This window comes from Ceratotherium simum, chromosome 16 (assembly GCF_057802395.1).
Source record: "Ceratotherium simum simum isolate JZ-2026a chromosome 16, ASM5780239v1, whole genome shotgun sequence".
In the NCBI taxonomy this organism is placed as follows: Eukaryota; Metazoa; Chordata; class Mammalia; order Perissodactyla; family Rhinocerotidae; genus Ceratotherium; species Ceratotherium simum.
In genome coordinates this window covers 15,583,550-15,602,981 of record NC_141915.1, presented here as the reverse complement: position 1 = coordinate 15,602,981, position 19,432 = coordinate 15,583,550, and the positions used below count along the sequence as shown (strand labels likewise).

The 19,432-nt window shown below is 59.0% G+C and overlaps 1 protein-coding gene across 1 annotated transcript; it reads right to left on the bottom strand.

The window, feature by feature from the left end:
* Positions 1 to 450: 450 nt before the first annotated feature.
* On the bottom strand, positions 451 to 17,538 carry MNT (MAX network transcriptional repressor). Its single transcript, XM_004433293.3, has 6 exons — positions 17,008 to 17,538; positions 10,535 to 11,114; positions 9,893 to 9,934; positions 9,622 to 9,733; positions 4,223 to 4,415; positions 451 to 4,032 (listed from the first exon to the last, which is right to left on the bottom strand). The coding sequence occupies exons 1-6, from the start codon at positions 17,078 to 17,080 to the stop codon at positions 3,275 to 3,277; spliced, it is 1,758 nt and encodes a 585-aa protein (XP_004433350.1). The 5' UTR covers positions 17,081 to 17,538; the 3' UTR covers positions 451 to 3,274.
* Positions 17,539 to 19,432: the final 1,894 nt, after the last annotated feature.

The following is a 19,432-nucleotide window of genomic DNA, read 5'->3' as shown; positions in this document are numbered from 1 at the left end:
GGGCGGGGGGACACGGGACTCTGCAGAGTTGAGAGATCTGACTGCAGCTCCACAAGTCCCCGGCTAGGTGTGTGACCATAACAAATCACTCAGCTACCTCAAACCTGTTTCCTTATCTGCCAGAACAGGGCTGGTTCTTATTTACTTCACTGTGCTGTTAAGAGATGAAACAAGATAGTGTTTGTAAAAATGGTTTGAGGAAGTATAAAGTATTACAAAAGTATAAGGAAGACCAGAACTGCAGTTCTCAGAGCTTCCTGAGGATTGAACATTGGGATCACAACTGGAAGGTCCCTAGTCGTTTTCTAAAATTGACCAGCACAGAAGCTACTTGAGGCCTGTTCCCCACAAACGTCAACAGGGAAAAGACACTGGAGGTGTCTTTCCCTAAAGGTCTCTGCCTCCTTTTGCAACAAAATGACCCAGATGCTGCAGGCTGGCAGCTCCATCTCAGGTTTCAGTGCAGGTTTATTTCAATTTTATATTTTATTCCAGGCAAGTGCTTATTACATGGATAGTATTCATGTCTCAATACCTAAAGTCTTGGAGCATGAACAGCCACTAGAATACAGTTCAATAGTAAAAATACAATATGTACAAAATTAGGGTTTTTGTAGTTTTTTTTTCCCCCACACAGCAGATGTATCCAAACACATAAAAATCTCTACAGTCTGGGGTCGCTATGGTTTATATTTCAGGAAACGGAGACACAGTGACCGAGTCCTCACTGTAAACAAGGGCCACCTCTTTGGGGGATGGGGGTGGGACCCTGGGATGGGGGAAGAAGCTGTTCCTGGAGACAGCAGGGGTTATGGTGACCCCGCAATTCCTCTCCAGGCATTCCCTGCCCTTCTTTGGCCCCCCAAGGAACCAACCTCCCCCTCTCCTCGAGGTAAAGACTCCCAGCCAGTGAGTCACTCTGAACATCAAAAAGTAAAACACGCATGAGAGGTAAGATGTGTGTGTGTGTATGCACGCGCATACGTGTCCCCCAGGCTGGAAGGGCTAGGGAGGGGAGGGGCAGGAGGTCCCACAGGCGAAGACAGATGTGGTCCTGACAGCTCTCGGGGGAGATGCCCAAGGAAGGGCTGGGCGGCGGCAGCTGCCCTCTCGGGCACACAGCGTCACAGCGTTCACGAACGACAACAAAACAACACCCATCGTCACCAATCTGGACATAGTCATTCGGCACTAGATTCAGAGGCCCCCACTGATGGGGGGCTGGGAGGGGCAGGGGCGGCGGGCGGATGAGGTATCTGTGCAGGCCCGAGGGACGACTGGCTGACACAACCGTTTCATCTCTGGAATGGCCTCAGGATGCAGGGAGGTGAACAGAGCTGAGAGGAGGGGCGGGTTTGCCAGTGCTTCTCTGACTGTTCCCTGGGTGCCAGGCCTGCCTGTCTCTCTGCTTTTTCTATTGGAATCACACTGGGAAGAGTGAAACTGGCTCCCCCAAGAACCAGGGTGGCGGGTGGCAGTGGCTGCAGGCGCAGGGAGGCAGCAAGCTTGGTGGGAGCTCTGCCTAGGGTGGCTACAGGCCTCCCTCCTAGAGGCCTCTGAGGCATCCATAGGCCTTCCCCTTCTCCACCCACAGGCGAGACAAATGAGAAGAAAACAGTCCCCCGGGAGGTTTCCAGCACCAGGAAGGAACTGAAAGGGAATTCTTAAGTGTCTAAATCTATTCAAGACCTTTGCCAGCCTCCCCAGTATCCCACAGGACACTCCCCCACTCCCAGCCTGTCAATGCAAACTTCACACTTAGGGACACTCGCATCCTCGTCTCACACTGAAAGGCCATTGGTGAGTGTGTTCAGGCAGGGAGCGGAGTGTGCACGTGTAACTGAGTGTGTCTGACACAAGGCCACTTATAATAAATACCTACATAAAAAGAGAAGCCAAAGCAGTCTGCCAAGACACAGGCAGGGAAAGCAGCATCCCCTACACACAGGGCCCCCACTCACTCCTCCCCATCCCAAGCTCTGCCATGAACTTGGCCCAACTAAGGACCTTTCCTCAGAGGAAGGCAGTGGCACACAGCAGCCCCCACCAAGCAGAGTACACTCAGAACAGCCCACAAGAGAAAGGGGGACGTTCAGGGGAAAGAAAGAGATAACACTCGAGACAGAAGTTGGGGCAGAAGCCGCAGCCCTCCTCTGTAATCGGGCCCTGCTCCCTCTCTACTGGTCCCCAGGGCCTGTTTGTGAAGGAGTTAGGGGCTGGATTTTAACTTCCTGATTGCCTCAACAGTGTGGCTTCAGGATCCTGGAACCCAGACCAGATGCTCCCAGGCAGCAGGAGGCACCCAGGTGCACCTGTCCCTCAGGGGAGTACACAGCCCTGAGCAGAGGGCAGGGAACCAAGGGAGTGAACACCAGACAGCACACCTCTCTGCCTTCTGGAAGCCAAGAGCCATGTCCAGGGATGGGGACAGGGGTCCAGAGCATTTCTCCTCAGTCCAGATGCAGGCTGGGGAAGAGGGGATGGGCACAGCCAAGCCCCTCCTGCCCTGCCCCCGCACTCAGCCTGCTCTCGTGAGGTCACGAGCCCAGTGGCAAAGACTGGCGGACTCAGGGAGCTTGGCAACAACTTCGGTTTTGCTTACTGTTGGCAGAGAATCGTTAACTAGTTTCTGCTGTGACGAATCACAGTGATTGCAACTGGGTTCCAGAGCCCCACGCTGGGGAACCCACCTGTCTGGGTGGGACTCCAGCCACTTCCTAAGATTTGTCACCTATACTCAGAGCAGGGCCCCCACAGTCCTCAGCTTTCTGGGCCAAATTGCTTCAGTTCTGCTTCCCTCTTTCCCCTCCAAAGGCCTGGGAAGAGAAGGCTGAGGCTCGGGAGGGGAGGGCCCAGGCGCTCAGCCACTTCACCAGACAGCAATAGCAGCAGCAGCACAGAGAGGCAGGCAGGGTAGGGGAAAGTTGGAGAACACCACATCCACATCGCACTGGTTTCAGGGACAGGTGGGGAGGCAGGGACGGCACTGGAGCTGGCACCAGGCCCACAGGCGGCACGGTCACCAGAGCATCTCTCATCACTTTATCAAGTCCTAGTGCAGTGGGGTAACCCCCTGCCCTGCGCCCAGCTACCTGGGGTGGCCCCTCCCTCCCCTGGCTCAGAGTCTCTGCACCCACTTCCCCTAGGAGGCCTGGGGGTGGGTGTGGGCAGGGCGGGCCTGGGCCTGGCTGGAATGTGTGGAGCTGGTGGGTGGGAGAGTGGGGGACAGGTCCCCCTCCCTGCCCCCACTGGGGGCCTCTGAGTGGCCTCATCCTCAAGCCAGCTTGAGTGTGCTGACCGGGAAGGAGGGCATGGTGACCATGGTCACAGGGTTGAGCACTGTCTGGCCCACCAGCTGGGGGTGGTGCACCACCTGAGCCCCCACAGCTGGCTTTGCCATGACAGTGGCTGGGGGCCCCAACCCGGCTGTGCCATTCACTTGCTGGTGCGAGAGAGTATGGGCGATGTGGCTCACTGCCACGGGCTGGCTCACTGCCACAGGCTGCGGGTACAGGGGCAGCTGGGAGCCAAGGTGGGCCACGTGGTTAAGGGTGGCAGGGTGTACTGTGATGTGGCCAATGGGGGGTGTGGCAGGTGCCAGCTGCACAGCAGGGCTGGGAGCCGAGGGGGCGATGTGGGCGATGTGCTTGCCACCCGGACCCTGTAGAACATGGTTCACAGTCTGGATGACTGAGGCGTGGGTGGTGGCTGTGTGGGCGATGACTGTAGAGCCTCCCCCAGCTGCGGCCACCAGGTGGGCCGGAGCAGGCACCAGCGTCTGGGCAGGGGCAGCTGGTGGGGGAGGAGGGGCTGGCAGAGGTGTCTTCTGCTGTGGTGGTGGCTGCTGCCCAGGGAGGTGGGCAGGAGACAGGGCCACAGGGTGGGAGTGGGAGTGTGGGTGGGGAGGCAGAGGCACGGGGGTAGTGCTGGGTGGTGGCTTCGGCAGCTCCGGGTGGGGGCGATGGCTCAGCTTAGGTGGCCCCAGGCTGGCCTGGTCCTCCTCCATATCTTCGTCTATGTTGTCCTCACCCTCTGTGGGGGGACACAGGGACAGGTGAGAAGGGCTTGGGAAACAGCAAGTTGGAGATGTAGATGTCCCTGGGGTCTAGGGATATAATAAGGCTGGGACGAGGGGCATCTTTTCCAGCAGAGAAAGGTCTGGCCAAGGCAGCTGTCATTTGAGGGGCGGGGCAACATGGAGTGGGTGGCAGGCAGGGCTCACCAGAGGCAGTAGAGGTGGACGCCTGGTCGTCCTCGGGCTGGCCCGTCTGCCGGAGCACACGGTCGATCTCCAGCACGTCCATCCACTGGCTCAGCTCGTGCTTGAGCTCCGCCAGCCGCTGCTGCGTGGCAATCTTCTCTCGGGCCAGCCGCTCCATCTCATGCTCATATTCCTTCTCCTTCCTCTTCAGGGACTGGAGAACAGGGCAAGGGACAGCAGGATACCCTGAGCAGCAGCCACAGGGCCCATGGTACCACAAACCTCCCCACAGCCACACCTGCCTCCACATCACCCGGCCCACACGGCAGGTCTGCAGTGACCAGGGGGCCCAGGCTGATGGTGGCTGTTGGAGACCACACCTGCCTCCCAGTCCTGGCTCTGCCCAGTGAGGCCCAGCATCCCGGGGAATGCAGGCTCTCAGGCAGGCGCCATTGAAAGAAAGGACAGATCCAGGTCAGCCCTTCCCCCATCCCCACATCAACTCTGTCCTGAGGGGCTTCGTCGTCTCTTGCCCCATCCACCCTCCTGGCAGCATCTCCCTCCATTCTGCAGAGAAGGAAAGAAAGGGTAACACAGACTTCTCAGGTTGTGCCCAAGGCCTCCACCGCCATTCATACCATTCTGTCACTCACTGATACCACAAGCTATGCTCCTTGGAACCTATTCCCCCAAGAACCCCAAACAATCCTGGCCTTCTCTCCACTTCATCGTTCACTAGTCTCCTTAACTTCAATATCCTTGGAGGATGACCCACTAGACTTTGTGACCGCCTGTTTCATCTCCCTGACCTGCCTCCATCTTGTCCCCAGTAGCTGCTGGCTCTGCACCTCCTCTCTGACCTCCTGGGCCCCCATGGTACCCACCTGTGTCGCCTCTCCACAGCACTCTATTTTCATACTGCCTGTAGCTCTCCAGACTCCCCAGGCTGCTGAACAATGCCCACGCCCTGGAAGGTGCCCCTCCTTTCACACCAGTACCTGAGCTGCACTCAGCAATGAGAAATGGCTCTTGGGGTGCTGGACAGCACCACTGACTCAGACCAAGCGCTCCTGGAGCAGCTTCTGTCCCTCACCACAGGTTCCAGGGTTGCTGCCACCCCCACGACACTGATGCCACCCCCTTCCTAAGAACACCACGAAAGAGCTCCCTTATCCATAGTGTCATCCCTCCCTCAACTCTTCCAGGGCCACCGGCTACCTTGCGCCACTTAGGTTGACCCCTCAAGTAGTTGCTGGATGCCCCGCCTCCCAGACTGTGGCATTGCTGCCCTATCAGAAGGGTCTCCAGTTTCTCTCTGCAGGAGGCTTATTATTAGCAGCTCCAAAGGCCGGCTCTTGTCCTATTTCTCAGCTCCCTTCCACACCAAAAGTCTCTCCCGTCCTCCATGACCTCCCAACTCTGACACTTTATTGAACCAACTCGTCTACGTCTCGAAGGCCTCCTTGTTGCCGGCTTCTCCTGGGCCCAGGCATGTCATGACCACTGGGTCCACCAGACAACATGGACAATGCTGCCCTGCTGCCTCCTGAGTCCCTTACCTGACCTGCTCCTGTGCTTCTGGCTTCCAAGGCTTGCTGGTCACAGCCAGGTGCACAGCCCACTGGCTCTTCACACACCAAACTCCCCAGCTTGTCTTAGTTTTCCTCTCCAAGCGCTGTCCGTCCAGATGCTTACACTCAGATCCCCCTTCTCACCCCTGTAGGTTTTATCTGTTCATCCTCCAAAACCACACCTGAGCCCCTACCTCCCCCACCGCCTTTCCCCACCCCATGCCCTTCTGAGCACCAGCACCACACACCTGAGCATTCAATGAGACTGTCAGATAGTACTAAATCAGGCACTGGCTCCTGTGACCCACTAAACATCTTATGTTTTGTCTTTCCGCTTCAACACACACTGTTCCTGTCCAACCCTGTGAGCGAAGGCAAGGACTGTTCATTCTATAGTTAGCCTGTATCCCCTGACCCTACCAGGCCAGGCCAGAGCCATGCACAACGTCTTCCTCAGCCCCAGGGGAAGGATCTGAGAGTTCACACCTCTATCCTGCCTCTCCCCTTCAGCACAGGAGAATCACAGTCACTCTTTAGACTTGAGTTCCCCCTACCCATTTCCTACGGGCAGTTTTCCAGCAGCCTTTCCTGACTGTTCACCTGCCCCTCCTGAGCATGCAACGTCTTCAACTCCACACACCAACTAGGACCAACTTTCCCATGCTCCCTCCTACAGCCCCAAACTCCCTGCATTTCTGACCTCACCGGTTAAGAGATGCCTCAAACCATTAATGCCTGCGACACACAGCCCAGATACAGCCACGCTCTGTACTGGCCGGAAACCTGGTAGCTTTACACTTGTCACCAGTCCCAGGCCACACACAGTCCCCCCATCATCCTGGCTTTGAGATTAACCTGCTCCTCCCCATATTTCTGCCAGAGAGATCCCTCCCCTTACGCGCACACACCTGTCTGGTTTCTCACCTGGCTCTACCCCAAGAAGCCAGTGCTGGACATGACATCAAAAGAGGTCACATCAATGATGCGGCCTGTGGTGAGGCACCCCTGACTCGAACCTGGCTGCTAGGGGCTGGAAACGGCCATCTTGAACTCTACTCCCTAGCAAGGAAGGTCGACTTCTGGCTCAAGGAGGGAGAATATCAGGGGCCAAAACCTCCTCTTCTCACCTAGCCCAGTTTTCTACAGGCCTAGAGGCCCCTGGAAAGTTTTCCCAGGGTCTAACTTGAGTCCACATTAGTTCATTTTAGACCTATTTCCTTTCTAAGACTACCTGGATGCACCGTTTCATACTTGCCTACTCCTCTTCCTGTTTCTGTCCACTTCACTGTGGCTTTCTTAACGCCTTTACTACCTCCAAGCCACTCTAGGTCTGGCTGGGGGCTCCGGCCTTCCCACAGCTCCGCGCCTTGGCACACAACCAAAGCCCTCAGTCTACACGCCCTATGTGGTCTCTCCCGTACTCCCTCCCTTTCAGCTCCCATCTAGGGTCCTGTTGCCCCCCATCTCTACATGGCAAGCCTCCTCACCATCTTTAACTTCCAAAAATGCATCCTGCTTCATCCTGCTGGAGAAACTTTGGGCTGTTTGCTGGGCTCTCTGCCCTCCACTTTGCCTTGGTCACCCTGAGACCTTCAGGTTTCAGCCTGAATGCCCCTTCCTCAGCAACAACTGCCCTACCTCCCCAGAATAGATCCTGTGTCCGGTCCCTATTACACTCACATGGCATAGTCCTTAGTCTTGTTTGTTTATAATCTGCTGCAAGACAAAACCTGAGGACAGAGACACACACTTTTTTCTTTCCTCCCCACTTTATCCTCAGAACCAGACAAAGGGTGTTCCAAAAGTACCTGAACCAATAAATGAGTGAGTGAAGTTAAAGATTTATAGAGAGCCTTTAAGTTTTCAACTGTTTCTGCTTCCACTGCCAGCCCCAGGACAAATATCTCTTACGGACAGCCAGGGTCCAGCTTGCTTCCTACTCAGCTCAGGCCCATGTCCTGACTCTACTGGTTCTACTGGGTCTCTATTTCTGATTTATTTTCAAATTCAAACGTCATGCAAGGCTCCCTCCCTAAGTATGTATCTATAAAGAGGAACATGCCATTCCATCTTTCCTACTTCCCAATAATTGCTATAAGTTAATATTTATAGAGGACCAATCCTCCTAACATCCCTATGACGAAGATACTATTCTTTTTCTCCAGTTAGCCTCATCGCAGTACATAAGAAGAAACCGATATTTGAAGAAAATGTCACAGCATTTGGACAGGCATTTGCTCCCCGGCCATATAATTGCATATGACTGAAGGACCAGTAACTTATACTCAAGCCCAAGTTCTGCAAACACATCCCAAAAATAAGCCTCCCGGGAACCCTCCCCCACCCCCTCCGGGGCCGTTCTGGCCGCGAGGCCACGCCCCGCCCGGAGCACGCGCGCACCCACGCGGACCCGGCTTTGCTGCGTCACTGCCCGCCGGCCGCACCCTCCCTCCGCGCGCGCAGGAGCCCCGCCCCCCGCCCGTCCCCGCCAATCCGCGGGCCCGGCCCCTCCCCTCCCCGGTGCCGGGAAGCGACCTGGAGAAGCGCCAGCCCCTCCCCCTCGCCGAAGGCGGGCGGAAGGGCGCGCGTTCGCGGGAGGCAGGGAGGGAGCCGCCGGCTGGGAGCAGTCGAGAGGTAGCGCCTCCGCCCCCCAGCAAGTCAGGCTCCGGTTACCTCAGGGCTGTGACCCCGCAGTCGAGGCCGGAGGAGGGCTGGCGCCTCCTCGCTGGCTCCTAGGCGGGCTTGACCCTCTTTGCCATCCCCTCCCGCCGGGGCCGTGACGCCGCCCAGCCCCCAAGCTTCCGGAGAGCCATGACCGGGAGACCCAGAGGCTCCCCCCGCCCCCGCCGGCAGGGAGCCCTAAGCGCCTCCCACTGCCCAACGGCTCCGTTCCGACTCCGTCTCCGCAGCAGCAGCCGAGCGTGGCCGCTCGCCCCGCCCCCACAGCCTCCTTCCCGGCACGCGGAACCCTCCGCGGGTTTCCAGGGAAACCGAAACTGGGCCGTCATGGCAACTGTCTTATCTGGCGGGCGCCCGCCATGTACTGCAGAGCGGAGCCAGTGTTCAAGGGGCGGGGACACACGACCAGGAGGGCCCCTTGGAAAAGCTTTTTTTTTAAAACCCTGACGGAAAGAGAGGGTAATTTTTAGACGTTCGGTGACCCTGGAGCTGTTTGTCACCCAATCAGACCGCCGCATTTCTCCAACCCCGAAGTTTAACCCCCGAACTCTCGTCGTGGCACCTCAATGCGCTCACTGGAAGGATCTGAATCCTTCTGGGGTAGAAGTAGGGGGCTTCACCGGCGCGCCGCCGAGTGGAAAGAGCCACGCCCAGGGGACCGCACCTCGCCCTCGGCCCCCCCCGCCCCCCCCCGCCAAGGGCGACAGACTCTCGGGCCGAATCCGGGTTCCGCCCAGGCACTGCGGGCGGGGTGGAGGCGCCGGGGCCGCTCTAGGTCCTCCTCACCCGCGGGTGCGCTATCAGCAGCAGGCGGTAGAGCGGGCCGGGTTGACAACGAGCTGCGGGGGACAGGCAGATGGCGAGACTCCGGGGGCGGCCCGGCGGGGGAGGGGAGGGAGTGGGCCGACCGGAGCGCCGCCGCCGCCGCCGCCGCCGCAGCCCTGCCCGCGCACGCGCGCCCGTCCGCCCGCCCCTTTACGGGCGGGGAGCCCCGCTGACGTCACCGGGCCATGTGCTCAGCGCCCGCGTGGAGGAGGGCGGGGGAGCCGGCGAAGGCGGGGCGGGGCCGCTGCCAGGGGAGGAGGGCGGGCGGGAGCGGGGAGGAAGCTGGCTCTGCGGCGGTCGCCGCCACCGCCCGCCTCGTCTCTGCCGAGCTTCCCTCCCCCATACCTGGATGTACCGCAGCGCCGTCCGCAGCACGCTCAGATTCGACGTCTTCTTGTCGTCCACGTTGGGGATGTTTCGCTTCAGGGTCTCAAAGCATTCCTTCAGATGGGCCCTCCTGGGGAGAGGTAGCAGCGCGGGTCAGCCACTGCCAGGGGGCGGGGGCACGGGCTGGAGGCGGGGAGGGAAGGCCCCAGGAGAGCTTGAGGACCAAGGGTGGGACCAGTCCCCGTAGCAGGCGGGGCGGGCCCAGAGTCACACAGGCACGCACACACACCTGTTCTTCTCCAATTTGTTGTGGACTTCTCTGGTTCCGATCCTGAAACCCAGACAGACAGGAGGCTCAGGGAGGAGAGCACGATTAGGCAGCCTTCCTGCCCCCTGCCCCCATCCCCCAGATGCCACAGGCTTTTTGTCCCTGACATTGTCTCTCTATAAAAGCACCAATGGGAGATTTTGGCCCTGTGCCATGGCACGTACATCCCCTGGAGGGCACATGTATGCTCATAATTCATAACCCCTTTAACTCTCCATCCCACCTGTCCACCTGTGAGGAGACAGAAGTGCTCCTGGGCCTCAGAGAAATAGCCAGTTGACCCCATCCCTCACAAGAGGCCCATAACCCAATACCCTGTCCAAAGGCCTGGAAATGCCATCAGCCCCAAGCGTGGAGGGGGTCAGAGAACACACAAGCCTGAGAACAACAGAGGACAATGGCCATTCCCCATTCCTGGGTGGGGAGGGGCTGGGGTACAGTGAGAATGTGTCCAAATCTAGGAGGGCGCTTCTAGGTTGGGAAGGTAGGGTATGGCTCTGAAAGCTGGGCTTGGGAGGGTACTTTCTCTTGCACACATAGCCCAGGGGGTGGGCAGTTCTCCTGTCCATCCCACCAGCTCTGACTCGGCCACACCTCACTCACCCCCCAGGCCTCTTCTTCTGTTCGCTGGATTTGACTTCTTCAGCTGGTGCCAACTTCAGCGTCCCAAGAGTGGGTGGGGGTGGCTGCTGGGAGGCCAGCTGGGGCTGGACTCCAGGGTGTGGTGCAATGGTCAGGATAGGTGTGGGGAGGGGCTGTAAAGGCTTGGGGCTGCCAGTGGACGGAACAGTGGTCTTGGAGTCCGGCAGTAGGGGAGCAGGGGTGGGCACCTGTGGCCTGGTGGGCAGGGGGGCAGACTCCTTAATGCTCAGTCCAGGAGTGCTAACCAGAGCTGGCTGGCGAGGTGCCAGGGGCAGAGGCTGGGCTGCGGGGGGCAGTGGTGGTGGTGGGGGCAGAGGCTGAGGGGAGTTGGTCACTACTGGAATAGGAATGACAGTCAGTGGGGTGGGGGTGGCAAGTGGGGGTGGGGGTGCTGGCGGGGGTGCTGGGGGGGACAGAGGCAGGGGTGGTGCCTCAATGCGGGGTTCTTCCACAGGCAGGGCATGGGCCAGCCTGGCCAGGCTGCTGGCCTTCTTCTGCTCCTGCTCCCGCTCCCGCTCCAAGCGAAGCCGCTCCTGCTCATCTACGCAGAGAACACAAGGGATGTCTCAGTGGGGCCAACAGTCCTGGCCCCAGCTTCACCTGTCCTCCAACCATAACCCATCCTCTGACCCTGTCCCAGTCAGTGCTCAGTGACAGCCCTGCTCAGCCTGACATACCACAAATACCCATCCACACCCAGCCAGGCACTGGCTAAGGGCTGGGGGCACAGCGATGAACAAATAAAACAGACCTGGTCCCTGCCTTTGGGGAGCTCAGGGTGTGGGGGGTGAAGGGAGGGACAAATGACAGGGGATAACAGTCCAGGCTTGGGGGAGAGGAGCTGTCCGAGAGGATGCTGAAGGCCTGGCAAACCTGTAGGTTGAGGAGTTAGGCAGAGGATAAACAGGCATGGTCAGGAGCAACAAGGCTGAAGGGAGCGGGGTGACAGATAAGGTGGGCAGAGGCCAGTCCACAAAAGACCTCCCAGGCCACCACAGGAGAATGGAGGGGAGCAGACAGATCATAGTTTTTGGGGAAGACCTTCAACAGTATTTACCAAGTACCTTCTGGAGGACAGGCAGTACCTTCATTTCACAGATGAGCTAAATTAGCTCAGAGAGGCAAAGTGATTTGTTGAGGGTCACACAGCAAGTCACAGGTAAAACTGGAGCCAGACCCAGCCCGGTCTGCTGACACCCAGCGGGTGCCCGGTACTTGCTGTGCCAACATATGCTCACTAGGTGTCCACACACACACCCACCCACACACCCACCCACACACACACACACGCCTGGATCCTCACAAGAGCCCCACACCACAGGCAGGGCAGGGACATCACCTTCAGTTCACACATGAGGAAACTAGGCCCAGGACCCTGGACTCCCAGGCTAGGTCCCAATGCCTCTGGTTTCCTGAGGGACCACACAAAACACACTTGGTCCTTCTCTGCCCTTTGTTATGCTAGAACTAATTTCCCCAGAATCCCTCCTGTTCCCCAACCACCACCACCAGCAGCACAAACTAGAAAGATAAGAGGCAGCCAGAAGGGAAAGCTGGGCTTTTTTTGTGTGTGTGTGTGAGGAAGATCAGCCCTGAGCTAACATCCGTGCTAATCTTTCTCTTTTTGCTGAGGAAGACCGGCTCTGAGCTAACATCTATTGCCAATCCTCCTCCTTTTTTTTCCCCAAAGCCCCAGTAGATAGTTGTATGTCAGTTGTACAACCTCTAGTTGCTGTATGTGGATGCGGCCTCAGCATGGCCGGAGAAGCAGTGCGTTGGTGCGCACCCGGAATCCGAACCTGGGCCGCCAGTAGCAGAGCACGCGCACTCAACTGCTAAGCCACGCTGCCCAAGCTGGGCTTTTTAACAGGGGTGAACAAGGGCCATGAGGTCAGGCAACCACGTACCATCAGTTCAGCGTCTCTGCTGAAAGCCCTGCAGGAAGGTGAGGCCTGCTCAGCAGCTGGCAGAGAACAGGGGAAGGGGAGAGGGCCCCTCTCCACCTCCACCTGCCCCGTCCTCTCCCAGGCCCCATCATTCCAGTTCCCTGGCTACAGGGCTGGGCCAGAGCCCTGGGGAGCCGCTGCAGCCCCCAGGCCAGGGAGCAGTCTGGTCAACTAGCCCTCCCCCTGCCTCGGATTCGCCACACTGCTGACTAACAGAGCTGACAGCACTGGCAGGTGGACACGCCCCAAACACGCCACCCCACAAGGGGTGGGGCTGGGTATGAGGTTGGCTAAGTGCCCCCGAGGGAGGAGGGCATCAACCCCCGACATGTTTTTTGGGCTCAGGGGCCCCAGAAAACCTGAGGCCTCAAGGCCCTTTGACCAATCAACAACTAGTGTGAGCCAGGCCTGCTCTGAGCTGAGCGCCCTCCTCCCGCAGAGGAGAGCAAGGAGGAAGTAGAGGGGGAAGTGTTCTGAGAGGGGAAGCACTCAGTGGTTTCCCAGCAGCCTGAGTTCAGGGGCTGGAGCGGGCAGCGCAGGCCTCTTCCGTATCTCCCCCACCCTTCAGGAAGGGACGCTGCCAGTCCGGTGCAGGCCTGCTCCAATGAGGGGAGGTCTTACTCGCCCAGGCCTTTCCAGCCAGCACTAGCTTAGGTTATAGCCCCATAGAAAACCAGCTCTCTGCGCTCCAGCTTCCCACAGACCACACTGGGAAAGAAGCCTGCTGAGTTCCAGCTAGGGAGCCGCCTCAGGCCCAGCCTGGGACATCCCCAGTCTGCTCCCCGTTGCCACCCTCCATCCCCACCTCCCCCCATCCCCTCCCCAAGACAATGCCCAGGAGCTCAGGGCCCAACACAGCCCCACCTCCATTCCTTTGACTGATCCAGGACTCAAATTTTCATTGGCCTTGGGGCAAGCGTTCAACTCTCCCATAAGCAGGGGGACAGATAGGGCCCCAAGGACAGGTGCCCTGGGAACCCAGATTGAAGGCAAACATCATATTCCCCATATTTCAAAGCAACTCCAAAGCTCACCCAGGTGGCAACCACCTTCTCACCTACCCTCTTTCTTCCAGAGCCAGGCAGGTATGCCTCACAGGTGCCAGGAGGGACCAAGGTGAATGGCCAAGGTCTATCACACCTGGATCAGCACGAAAAAGCTTGACTGGTAGTGAAGAGGAGGGTATGCCCCAGGCGGCATCCCGCCCACCAAAGCTTCCTGCCTCCTCCTGGCGCTGGTTCTGACTCATTCCCCACCCAGCAGCGACCCTGTCCCCGTGCCCTGGAAAGACCAGGAAACAAAGTGGGGGAAGCAAGCTGGTGGTCACTTGGGGACCTCCCTCATGAGCAAGATGAGTTTAGGCTCTTTAAAATAATGCTCTCTGCACCCATGGGTGCACTCCCTCTCTCACTCCCATACATGCACACACTTTGGCACCTTCCCTGGGCTCTGCCCCCAGAGAATGGAGCACGACCCCTCTGGGGTGATTCAGGGGACACAGTGGAGAATATGGGCATTGTGCTCCCTTCAGCCATCCCAAGCCACTGTGGCCCAGGGGCTCAGCTGGTACAGGGCTGGGGCCTAAGGAGTTCACACCTGGTGGCACCAAATGTTCAGGAAGATTCTCCCCTTCGTGCTAACCAGGAGCTTGGCACGTAAGGCAGGCCCAGGGTGCGACTAGGTAAGGAGCCTGTGGACACTCCCACCAGCTGCCTCCAGTCAAGATAGAGGAGGGTCCCATACAAGCCACCCCCCTGGATGCTAGAAATGACTAGGCCCTCCTGCCGACCATCAGGATGCCTTGCCCTTTCTTCTCCTCCCCTCACATACATGCATGTGCACACACACCCTCAGGTTCATCGTGTGAGTAAGCTGGCTTGTGTAGGACCAGAAACCGACCCTTGAGGTTGAGCCAGGGCATGGACAAGAGGACCCCTGTTCAGAGCTGCTCATCGGGTACATACCCCAGGAAAGCACTTCTGGTCAGCAGGGTCACACACCACCCCCTTCTCTCCCATTATTCCCATCCCAAGCCAGAGGACAGAACCTCAAGAAGGAGAAAAAGTGAATCCTGGAGATTAAACTGCTGCGGCCAGCTCTAGCCATCTGTTGGAGTTTTTGGAGTAGATCTGGCTTTCCAGGATCCATCCATCCCCTAAGACCCCCTGCCCCACCAACAAGGAGCTGTGACTGGGCAGCAGCTAACCTAGGCCTCAGCTCAGCTCCTTGCCCCAGTTCTCACCACCTGAGGGAGGGAGCAGGGCTCTGCAACTTCTTAGGAGAGAACCTTCCCAGGTTCCTTCACGGTAGTGCACACCTTATCCCTGAACTTCTTACTGCTCAGCTCCGGACTTACTTAGGTGGGAGAGATGACAGTGGGGGTCTTCTCCCCTTCCTCATATGGCCAACCAGCCTACGGGTAAAGTGAGGATGAAGTGAGTGTTCCCTTGGGGCAACATCAGGGTCAATCCTGTTCACCTCTAGCACAGTGCCTGGTACACAGTGGGGACACAATAGGTCTTCCTGAATTGCATTGTGTTGACGGTGGCAGCAGGTGACTCAGTCTCTCCAAATCTTGTGCACCTCCTCCCCAGGTCGCTGGGTCCGCACGCAGGACATTCACGGTCACCACCAGCACTGTCCACCGCCTGACCCTGCTCTGGATCCCGAAGGCAAGGGGGAGGGGCACGTGGGCTGACGTCCCAGCCCATCAGTTCCGCAAAACTCAAGCATCTCAGTCTCACATATTTCGAGTGAATCTTGACCTTGGGAGGCCTTTATACCCGACTAGGCCGACGGACCCGCCGCTTCCTCGCCCCTGGCCCGCTGCCGCTTCCCCCGCCAGCCAGCGCGGCGGCGGCACACGCTACAGGCGCGCGCGCGCGCGCACACAACACACACTACTACCTCCTGCATGACTCATCATTGAAGCAACAATAGGCAGAAAGAAAGGAAAGGAGGGCGAAGCACTCTCTCCACCACAACCAACCCGGCCGAAGGGTTGGGTTGGAGGAGACAGGAGTCTACGGATACTACTGCGCACACAACGATCCAGGGCTGAGGCCCTCGCAGCAGTCCACAAAACGGAGGTCTTTCCTCCCAGCCCCTATTTCTGCAGCACTCTGAAGCTGGGGACCACACTAACACGGGCGTGTGGGGATAAGGAGCATCTGAAATTTTCGTCTCCCCTCTGTCCAGGAAGCGCCAAAATTGGCCCCTTCTCAGCCTGGTTCATTCCACAATGAAGCCAGGGGTGTTGCCAGGAGGTCCTGGTAAGAACGTTTTGGGGGTCAGTGGGAATATGCAAGCTCTAAATGTCCTGTCGCTCTGCGATTCTGAGGGTTTCCCTCGCCCCAGTATCAAAAACAGGAGGTTGGAGGGAGAACCGACAGGTGAGCTCGGCTCCTCCTTCGCAGGGCAAAAGCCCTCCCTGGGAGATGCCCAGCGGCCAGAGCCAGGGCCCAACCCGGCGAAAGGCTCTTCGCCGGCCCCGCCCAGGCCCCGCCCCCGGCCAAGCGCGAGGCAGCGAGGAGGGGCCGAGCCGCTCCGTCCCCAGCGGGAGTGTCCCCCGTGCACGTGGTCGGGGGCGGGGCCCATCCACGTCACCACCCGGTGTAACCAACGGGCTTGGAACGCAGGCACGCGCAACATTCCAGCCGAGAGCGGGTTTGGAACGCGCAGACACGCCACATTCCACACCGGCTAAAGTGGGGCGCAGCAAGGGGGGCCCAGGGGCTGCCCCCAGCGACCCGCAGACCGTTTTGCAGACACCCAATCAGCCCGGCTCTCGCCCAAACCCTTGACGCGGGACCCAGCCCAGTCTGGGAGGCGGGGTCAGGCGGGGCTGGCCAGGATCATAAGACACGCGATGTCATTTCATTCTGCAAAGGCCGCCTCCGCCCCAAGCGGCGCGTAGTTCTGCCGGGAGCGCCCCCCGCACCCTCCCCACAGGGCCAGGGAAGCCGGGGAGCTGCTCGGCGTAGAGTAATTCCCACCCCCCACTCCGTTACACACACGCCCACTCGTGTGCACTATACACTCGCCCCGTGTACACGTCCGTTCATCCGCTTTCCTCGAGGCTCGCATCACACATCCCCCGTGCACACACGCACGCACACGCGGGTCTGCCACCCCCACGCAACACCATTCTTCACCCCACACCCCCGGCTCACACATCCTCAGCGCTACCCAGGGCACCGCTGGCCCACGGGAAAGAAGACCCCCGCGAAAGATGCACAAGGGGTGGCAGGCAGCTGGGGTGGCGCCCACAGGAGCCAGGTTCCTCGCTGCATGTTAATGAATTCATTAATTAATTTCACTGGCCACAACACTCCTCCCCGGGCGGCGGCTCTTGCGCGGAGCCCTGCGCTGCCCGTCTTCGCGGGCCGCTTAGGAGGGGGTCCTGCCCATGGTTTCGCGTGCGTTCGGGGACCGGGGTCGCTCGCCTCCCCTTTCCCGGTGCCCCAGGGGCCCAGCCCGGCCGCTCACCACGTGCTCTCTGTTGTTGCTGCGCTTGCCATTCCAGGAAGCGGGCCGCCTCCAGTAGCGTCTCTATGCTCATCGCGCCGACAGCTGCCGGGGGCGCGCCGGGGCCGAGACTGCGGCCCGCGAGCCGGGCACAGGTCAGGCTGGCGGGCAGGCAGGAGGGAGGGGTCACCTCCGGGGGGCGACAGGGCTGGGCGGCGCAGCGCACTCCGCAGAGAAGAACGGGGGAGCACAGGGAGAAAAATCAATGTTTCCCAAAATATTTGCAAAATATAATTTGCAAATTAAAAAGAATTGATGCAAAAAAAAAAAAGGCGGCACTGCCTCCCTCCTGCCCCCCCCCTCCCTTCTGACGCCTCCCGCCCCGCGGGCCCCGGGAGTCCCGCCGACAAGAAAAGGCTTTGCAACAAGATGGCGAGGAGGCACCGACACACACAACAAGGGAAGGAGCCGCGCTGCCCCCGGCCGCCGCCCCCGCTACTACACCGGGGCCGCAGCCAAAGCCCGGACCGGAGCCCCCGCCCGCAGGGCCGCGGCGTCTCACGAAGGGAGGGGCGGGGTCCGGAACGAGCTGGCCCGCCCCCTATAGACCGCGCGCGCACACGTGGCCTGGGTGGGGGTGGGAGAAGCTCGAGCTTGGTTCGCGCCCTGCATTTCCGCTTTCCCGCCTCGCCCCGCCCCGGTTGCAAGCCACAAGTTGTGCAACGGCTGCGTGTTTGGGTCATTCACAACGAAATGTGTCCTGCTGGAAGGAAGGAAGGGTGGAAAATTCAAGACTTAAGTTAGCTCAAATAAGGATATGCCAGGTCAGGGAAACCTTAGGATGGTAGAGACTGGCCTGACCCCTGGGTCTCCACTCCCTACCCACACGTGACCTAATTCCTGCAACCACCCGGCTATCGCAATTCCCCCGGGATCCGCCCCTGGGCGGAGCTGTCGGCTGGAGGCTGCCCGAGAACAGGCGGGAGGAGCGGAGTGGCGATCCTATTCCGCATTTTTTCTCCGTTCCTCCCCCCGCAGTGCGTTCGCATCCTATTAGGCGACGTCACCGGGCCGCGGGCCAATGGGCGGGCAGGACAACACGGCATGGAGCAGCTCCACATGGACACCCCGCGCCGCCAGCCTTCTGTTTAAAGGGCCAGTGTCTAGCAGGGTCACATTCGCGGGTGCGGATGGGGTCACTGAGTGAACGGAGGGTGGGACGCTGACAGGGAATTCCGCAGTTGTGCTCTGGCCTATCCTTTACTTTTCACCACCCTTCCTTTAAAACCAAATCTGTCTCTTTCCTTCTCCTAAACTCTTGTCTTTGTCCACGTGTGTCTGATGTGGATGGAGAGTCCAATTGTGTCACCCTAAAGGCCACCCTTTGCTCTAGGGCTGGGGCGGCGGCGGTTAAGGCGAGGCCTCCACAGCCCAGACCAAGGGGGCGTGACCCAAATCGGGAACAACAACGTGGAGGGCGGAAGCCCCGCCCTCCCTGCGGCTGGGCGACTGAGGCCGCGGGCGGGGCGCGGGGGCGGGGCCGGGGCGCGGGGCCTCCACCGCGCTCGCCGCGAGGGCGGGGACCCCGGGCTGGAGCTACCCACTGCGGCTTCTTCTGCTAGTATTTGGGCGCGCCTAGGGGGTACAATCAGAAAGTTAGACCTTTGAGATCAGCTTGCCGAAATCCTCTCATTTTGCAGATAAGGAAACAGAGGACCAGAGACGAGAAAGGATTTGTCTAAGGTCACTCAGTATTCCGAGTATTCCAGTTGCTCCTCGCCCCTGGGAGGAGCATTTATTCCTGACCCCATGGACGACTCTTTTGAAGGCACTTCTGGGGCAGGGCCCACAATAAGAAGAAAAGGCATGGAGGAATATAAATCTGCCCAAACGGGAGGGGGTCTGACACTTAACATATGATTGGAGGCCACCAAAATCTTCACCTGAAACCCTGCTGTTCTGCTTCTTTAGCGGAGGCCGCACAAACCCCAGTGGTGCAGTTGGTAGTGACAGGCACAGGCCAGCCAAAGGCATATTTGGGGCACCTTGGAGCATGTCCAGCTCTGCTGTCCCAATGACAGCAGGCCTATAGCCGCTTAGTCCTGGCCCCAGATTCCTTTCTTCGCTAACCGTTCAGTGGGGACAATGCCAATTGGGTTCAGGATCCAGCGGCCTGGGCTTCACCATCATAAAAAGCCAGAAGGCAAACCTTTATGAGGATAGCTGAGTGGCCCACCACCCCGCTATTCCATCTCATCCCATCCCCACTGCGGCCTCGGGGGTATGTTCCTATTTGGGGGACTAGCTCCAGGATAGCTAGACGCATAGAAAGCTGGTACAAATGCATGCTTGCTGGCTTTGCTCCTTTCCTTTGAGGGCATAATGCATCCTAGGGAAAGAAAATCTGCACAGACCCTGTAAATCAAGAACCTAGTGAACAGGAAGA

Bases quoted from the DNA above. Each gene is read 5' to 3' on its own strand.
- MNT (XM_004433293.3), bottom strand. From the start codon at position 17,080: ATGAGCATAGAGACGCTACTGGAGGCGGCCCGCTTCCTGGAATGGCAA. The intron at 9,935-10,534 runs GTGAGTGAGGTG...TCTGGGTTTCAG, and splicing joins CAGAAGAAGAGGCCTGGGGG to GATCGGAACCAGAGAAGTCC. The intron at 4,033-4,222 runs GTGAGCCCTGCC...GTCCCCCCACAG, and splicing joins GTCCACCTCTACTGCCTCTG to AGGGTGAGGACAACATAGAC.